General features: G+C 39.0%; 1 protein-coding gene across 1 annotated transcript in view; it reads right to left on the bottom strand.

Moving 5' to 3' along the window:
* LOC133661773 (multiple PDZ domain protein) overlaps positions 1-7,861 on the bottom strand; it is a 74,427-nt gene that overhangs the window by 1,540 nt on the left and 65,026 nt on the right. Inside the window, exons 38-45 of the mRNA XM_062065239.1 lie at positions 7,703-7,848; positions 3,747-3,830; positions 3,246-3,439; positions 1,861-1,875; positions 1,519-1,666; positions 1,363-1,449; positions 474-549; positions 239-399 (exon numbers count right to left, since the gene is read on the bottom strand). Of these exons, the coding sequence (XP_061921223.1) occupies positions 239-399; positions 474-549; positions 1,363-1,449; positions 1,519-1,666; positions 1,861-1,875; positions 3,246-3,439; positions 3,747-3,830; positions 7,703-7,848 (911 nt within the window). The remainder of the gene's footprint in view (positions 1-238; positions 400-473; positions 550-1,362; positions 1,450-1,518; positions 1,667-1,860; positions 1,876-3,245; positions 3,440-3,746; positions 3,831-7,702; positions 7,849-7,861) is intronic.

The raw sequence follows: 7,861 nt of genomic DNA, 5'->3' as shown, positions 1-7,861 counted from the left end.
AATTCTCTGTATTGTTCCACATGGAACAACAGCAAAATATATTCATCTGCTTCATGAGGCTACGTTGTTGAGTTCAATGAGTCCTTCTGTCAGCGGCAGCATCTGCATTCGAGAGTGGGCGATTCATTAGCCCCCTCTGGTCTGTGTCGCACAGGACGGCCTTTGTCAACGCCGCCAAAAAATTGTGGGGGCTCCCGGTTTGCACATTTGCAAGCCAAATGAATTGCAAATTCCGTACCTTCAGATTTTGGGTCTGCGCCGCCAGGCCGACGGGGTTCATTATGGCAATAAAGATGGGGATGTCGCCCAGGGGGCTGCCCACACCGCCTGCAATACTGACCCCGAGGGAGTCGCTGGGGCCTTTAGTGAATTCCACCGTTCTTACTTCGTCTTGGTGCTCTGGAAGCAGAAAACCTTTGGGTGTCTGTCCTGCTGGGTGACACTTCTATCGTAAACTTCAGAAGGATGCTTACCTTCTTGACTAGCACACCTCTTGTTGGGGCCACTTCCTGAGTCTGAGGCCACCTTGGAGCTGCTTGGTTCACCTATCTGAAAAGACAGAAATCAGTTGGAAAACATTTTAATGTTCACATTTTATGATGCACTTTCTGGGCAAGAGTCCATTCGTCCAGCAACTAATTTTCCTGTGTCAGGCCACCTCCTGTAGTTCCACGGCACTTATAACAAGGCAGGTTCTCAGACATAGTCCCCAAAAGAGGTTTGGGCAGTAAATCTTCACCATGATAGTCTTTGGACAAAAGTCCTGGGCCTATTGGTATTTCTTACTTTTTCAAACCCCCTTGTACGAAGTTTTGAAGCCAAGTTTTCTACTGTTAGTCACTTGGAGGGTCAGGCAATAGGCTCCACCCCAAAGTCTTAGCACACATTTTGGACCTATTGGGGCCACCAGGACCTTTAAGGCCAAGTCCTTTTTGGCAGAACTCTCGGACCTTTAGTTAGTCCTATAGTTAGGGGAGCCCTGGGACCTTTTGGAGTGAGATGGCCTTTTTTGGAGGAATCTCGGGGCCTTTATGTGTTAAGATGTTTTTAGAAGAGCCCTGGGACCTTGGACTTTCTTGGATTTAAGTAGATGAACCCAAATCGCTTTGAGGCCAATGCTGGTGGAAAAAGTGTCCCGGAAATTCCAAGCACCAATTGTAAAAATGCCCCGAAAAAGACAGGGCATGTTTCCAGTTTGTGTTTATTGTAATAAACAGTCAAACTGAGCATTTATTATCTGCCTGTTTGGTGGAATGTTGAACATTAGGTTGAGATACATATTTATATATATGTAGTGTTGATGTAGCAAGCCCGCGGAACACAATATTCTAGCTGGTGTCTGTGTGAAGTAAGTAAGATCACCTGGCTACTTTGAGACAACCTCCGTTCCGAGTGGAACGGTCCGGCTTTAAACCTCCCGACATCCATCTTCAGAGAACCGACACAGCACTGCCAACGGGGGAAACAAATTGACAATGAGAAGATGTTACTTTCAAGTGGAACCCTTGTCTAAAGTACCTTGAGAAGAGCGGCGACGGCTTCCTGGGTGGCGGACCGGACATCTTCGCTGTTGACCGTCAATATCTGGTCGCCTTGCATGAGTCGACCATCCGTATCCGCCAAGCCTCCTTTGACAATATCGGACACAAATACCCCAGTGTCGTTCCTACCATATAGAAACATTTCATCTGTGATTAGAGGACACTTCCTGAAATAGTTCAACTCCAAAACTATATCGTTTGGAAGGAATAGGTTGCACCTAACAAGAGACAAGCTTTTTTGGGGGGGTGGGATAGGTGGTATTTTAATCTGCTCTACCTATTAGCATGTATGCTACATTGAACGTCATCATGGTTTTACCTTTGGTTCCGCGATCTGAAGCCCAAAAGAAAAATGGGACATTTTGTTGTGGGTTTTCAACACATTGGACACCAACTAGTTCTGAAATATCTGACCCAATGCGATAGAATCGCTGCTGTCTAACGAAGTACATTAACATTTGGTAAGTAACGAAGAAAAGATTTTAACCGTGTTTCGTGTCACATATTTATTTTAGGTGGGAATGGCAGAATAATTCCTGATACATCATGAGATCTGTTAGTATCCTGATGCACTGATTAAGTAAACGTTATGTACAGTATAGGTACTAGGGCTGTCAGAGTTAACGCAATAATACCGCGCTAACCATAAATTCCTTTAACGGCGCAACATTTTTTAACGCGTCCATTCCGTAGTTTGATTGATTGAGACTTTTATTAGTAGATTGCACAGTACAGTACATATTCCGTACAATTGACCACTAAATGGTAACACTCGAATAAGTTTTTCAACTTGTTTAAGTCGGGGTCCACGTTAATGAGTTCATGGTAGTATGGGAAAACGTAATGGCGTTCAGTTACTGTTGAGCCACATGCGGGAAAATAGCAGGCAGAAATGCACAACAAAAATAGTACATTATGGAAATCCCAGATCCAAAGCCATGACAAGACAATTTTATCTTTGATCACCTTGAGATGACATCATTAGAGAAAACGCAAGCTGGCGCGCTTTGCTGCTTATTGTAGAGAGGAGGAGCTTCACTTCCGTGTTTGGATTACAGTTAGGTACATTGAAAACATAAAATGTAGATTGTTACACTAACTGCCTTAGTAAGATGGGGTAAAAGCTCAGCACAGAGGAAAGACCAAGGCAGGAAGTCTTTAATATTGTTTATTCTTGTTGCGACGTCAAAAAATGTCGAAACACCTCTTTTCAAACCAATCACACAGTTTTGGCCTCACAATAATAGCGCTTCACATCCGGTCTAACTACATAACAAAATAAAAAATTGTCTTGCATTACGATCATGCTTTGTCAAAAATATTTTGTAATGTAATGTAAAATAATATCTATCTGCGATTAATCACAACAAACTATGAAATGTGCAATTCATCGCGATTAAATATTTTAATTGATTGACAGCCCTAATTAGTACACACAATTAAATCTAATATGTCTAATTACAATTGACATACATAGTTACAGTATCTCTGGTATTAGTTTATATATCCAAGCTCTACTGTAGCGAATGACACATTTCCACCAAGAGTCCAGTTTGGTGCAGTAAAGCAGATACAATGACGTTTCCACTAAGAGTTTGATTCGATTCACGACAGTCAAGCTGATGCTATGACATGTTTTTTTGGTTTTTTTTAAATGTCCCTAGTAAACATATTGCTAACTGCAGTTCTTTTTGATGAGGTTACCTCCTCCCAACGATGCTAAGTCCCAGTCCCTGTCCAGGCCTCTTGTGCAGCTCCACGGTGAAGGAGTCCCACAAGTCCTCCTCCTTGTACTGGGCCTCGTCCCTGTAGACGCTTAGCCGGACCCTCTGTGGGGTTTGGCGGAGCACGTTTATGGCGTCATCATGGCTCGCGGTGCGCAGGTCGATGCCATTCACCTGCGTTACGCAAACGTGCAGTCATTTTAGATAAAACTACACATTTTCCCTCAGCCTTTCTTGAGAAAGATCTTTGCGTGACAGGAAACAAAGGGTCAGGACTATTCAGTCCTATGGGTGTGTGTGTAATGACCGACCTCCACCCCTGACAACAAAGCCTTACACCATTGGATACCACATCTTGGATTCTGTTTCCATTTATCGTGTCAGTTCTATCCTCAATTCCCTTCGACTGTATTTGATACTCAACTAAACCTCAGGCATGAATGGAAACGCCTCGTTTTATTTTTTTTCATGAAAAGCGCACCTCTAGAATTTGGTCTCCGGCCCAAAGTCTGCCGTCCTTGGAGGCTGCTCCTTCTACGTAGACCTCATGGATGATGATGGCCCCCTGATGCCAGGGATAGAGGAAAAAGTAAGCATAGTTAGCATTTATTTAAAGGAAACAAGTACACAATGACGGGAATGGACATAATTCATATAAAATGTATATAAATATAAATAAACTTCCTCCATTGCAGCCAATAAAGACGCTGTGATGCAACTGCGGTAGTCTACTGTTTGAAGAAGAATGTAATTTAACAAAAGTTATACCCCCCTTACGGCACAACTCTTCTGGGATGCAATACAACACTGGTATTGAAACAGGAGTTCAGAACATTCCACATTAAAATGGCTAACAACAAAATATGTTGACATTAATAAATATTTGATGATACGTAGATGATCAAATAATAAGACTTACTCAGAGTTATATTTAAGAAAGATGAAACAAGTTTGCAATAGAAACATGAGTTTGAAATATTCCTTTATTGTTCAAACGAGCAGACTACTGTCAATATTTTTCAGATGAAAATGTAAAAAAAGACAATATGAACAATGTCGTTGGAAACTTTAATAACTACTTTGTAAATATTGGACCAAATCAGGAAAAAAAAAATCCTAAATCTCTTGTCATTTGAGAAACTGAATTATACTGAAGACAGAAATCCCATCTTAATGTTCCTCACTGATATAGAAATAATTGATATTGTGAACAAATGCAAACCAACTGAGTGTCATGGAATCAATGTGGTTGGTTGGTTAAAGTTTATTTCAAATGTGTATACAGTATTAATATGATACAACACATATTTGACATTTTAATTTTTCTTGTCCGAAATTTAATTCCACTTTGATATGCTAAAGACTTTTTGTTGTACGTGCATTCCAATGTTTTAAGTTGAATTTTTACCTAAGATTATATTTCTCTTCTTTTGTTGAGAAGACATGTACATTCTTGGGCAGCAGGTTTGCTTTATGCATAATTTTAGCTGTTTAGAACTGTACTAAATCGCTGAGTTTCAATATTTTTGATTCAATAAATAAATGGTTTATATATGTTCTCTATATCCAACATTATGTATTATTCTAATTGACCTGTTTTTTAACACAGTTAGTGAATGAAGCGTACTTTTGTAGTTATGTCCCCGTATTTCTACACAATAACTCCGATATGATTACACTAGCGATCAGCAGAGAATATGAAGTGATTTTTGGTGTAGAATATATTTACTTTATTCATTATATTATATTTCTTGCCACTTTATGTTGTACATTGTTACAGGAGATTTCCAGATCATTTTATCGTCTATTATTACACCCAAAAATGTGATTTATTTTACTTTTTCAATGTCTACTCTGTCTATTTAGGGCCAGAGCAGTGGAGCAAGCCTTATTGAAATGTCTGTGTTTTTGCTTCTGTGCGTTTGGACGCCTTTTTAAGGCCCGAAAGGTCCCCATATTTAAAAAATTAATTAAAAAAATTATAATTTTGTGGTCCCAAAAGTGAAGTTTCAAACCCTCCTACCAAGTTTCACGTATTGACACAAAAATTGCAGGAAACGTCTATCACGACGGGACACACATAAAAATCTCAGAAACTCATACCTAAAAACGAACAGGAAGTTGGCCATCTTGATTTTCGTCTTTTATTTTTCAGCAAAAAAATAGGGTCATACTTTTACGGACTCCTTTGAGACTTCGACCAAATGAGTTGTGGTTAAAATTACAGATACAGAGGCGATGATATATTGCAAACAAATTGTTCCTATGTTATAACATGTGGGCGTGGTATGGCGCCAAACTTTGCTCTAATGGGTTTTGGGCATTTTTCGGGGGGGACATTGGCCAAATGAGTCGCGTTGAAAATTACAGATACCACATACAGTATATAGGTGATGATAAATTGCTAACAAATTTTGCCTACGCCATAAGTTGTGGGCGCGGCATGGTGCCAAACATTGCTCCGATGATTCGCCACAAACCAGGAAACATTAATAACTCGGCTCCACAAATTCAGATCTTGATCTTATTTGGTAGAAATGATGATGATGACACCCTGAGGTGCCCGAAAGGTCAGTACCTGTTCCTACCTGCTTGTAGTGGGTGGAGCCTAGAAGCAAAAACTGCCCCACGCCATACTAAACTGATACTAAACTGATGGGTGATGATACATTGTAAAACATTATTTGCTTATAACAGGATGTGGGCGAGCCATGTCGCCAACCTTTGATATGATGGCTGCCACAAAACAGGAAATGTTAATAACCCAGCTTCACAAGTTCTAATCTTGATCCTAATTGGTAGAAATAATAATGACACCCATATGGGTTTGTTCATATTTGTATCCATTCGTAGTGGGCTGAGCCTGGTGGCGAATTCGGCTCCACGCTATTTCCAATCAAACTGGTATCACATCACTTTAGATGATTACACACAGATATTAAAATAGTGAGCAAGTACAAATTGTAAATAAATATTATTTACAACATAGGATGTGGGCATGGCATGGCACCAAACTTTGAGTCGATGGTTCGCCTCCACAAATTCAGATCTGGATCCTAATTAGTAGAAATGATGATGATGATGACACCCTGAAGTTACCGATATTATTCAATATATATAATGCAACATTTTTCTAACCTAATGGTACCTGTTTTTGTGTATTTGGGAACCCCGAATTTGAAATTAAACCATGGAGGCATGGCGGAGACATTTATAAAACAATTTTTCCTTCCTTCATACTTCCTCCAAACGAGCCGTTTAGAACTTGCCCAATCTTGCCCAGTATATCTTCATATATGGTAAAGTTTTATCCATAGATCTTTGTGCGAGTCCGACACTGTAGTCAATATGTTCCTTCTTTTTGTTATCCTATTATTGTTGGGAAGACTGGCTCGCACATGCACATTCATTCTCCACTGTTGCCATTTATAATACAAACAAAAAGAGGTGTTCAGAACATTCAAAGTAAAGTCACATACAAAATATTAAAAAAATAATGTTATTCCAAAAAAAAAAAATTCAGCCACAAAACTAATCAATTAAAGTACAATAAATTAAACAGGACACAGCAGTTCATCTCCCAACACCTAAAAAAGTATATTTAAATATAATTTATACTTACTAATATTTCATCATATCTAAAAAAATATATAAAAATCAGTACAAAATAATTCTAATTACAGAATTATTCAATATAAAATCTAATTTTGTTTCCATTTTCGCAATAAAAAAAAAACAACTTTTTTTTTTTTTAAATAAATAAAATAATTATAATCATTTTTTATGTGACCTATCCAGCCACTCAGGAAAGTCATATTGTTGATGTAAATGCCCATATCTGCTGTACAGATTAACATTAAAAAAGAGAAGTGATGGATAATTCTCGTTGCCTTATTTGTATTGGACTTTATTAAATGTTTGGGTGGAATTTTATTAAACAGCACCAGTTTTCTTTTAAGTAATATAGAAATGTATCACGCTGTTTATCTATTTTATGGAAGAATGTGGTTAATCATAGAACTGGCACCCAATGTTATTAAAAAGAGTTGATTTTCAATCAAGAATCGTTTTGAATGGAAAATCGATTCTGAATCGAATCGTACCCCCAAGAATCAAATCAAATCAAATCAAATCACGTGGTGCCCAAAAGATTCACAGCCGTATATAATTTAATTGATCCCTAGTTTCCCCCAGAAACGAAGAAATTGTTGTCAAAGGCCCATTCTTGGAAAATGTTCTCCTCGTTCTACTTATTCTACAAGAGTCAAAGGTCACACATCCCAGTGCGGGACACTGTCTGTGGTGGCCAAACGCCAGGATTGAACGAGCACACAGTAAGTATGTAACAGTAGTTATGTAATTTATGACACTAAATTATATAGAAAAAAATGTTGCGTTGTAAAATTCGTAAACTAGATAAGTGGTCGTTCCACCTACCAGCAGGGTGTCGCATCCTCCTACAATGCTGAGCCCGAGTCCAGTCCGCCCTTTGGAGATGTCGATGGTGGTCTCGCAGCCCGGGATGATGGGGCATGTGGCTGGGTCGCAGGTTAGTGTAGAAGGGGTTGATGAACGGCTCTGACCTTAAAAACAACA

The sequence above is a fragment of the Entelurus aequoreus genome, linkage group LG12, assembly GCF_033978785.1.
Source record: "Entelurus aequoreus isolate RoL-2023_Sb linkage group LG12, RoL_Eaeq_v1.1, whole genome shotgun sequence".
NCBI classification, from domain to species: domain Eukaryota; kingdom Metazoa; phylum Chordata; class Actinopteri; order Syngnathiformes; family Syngnathidae; genus Entelurus; species Entelurus aequoreus.
The sequence above is the reverse complement of the archived record's forward strand: the minus strand, read 5'-3'. Positions and strand labels throughout refer to the sequence as shown.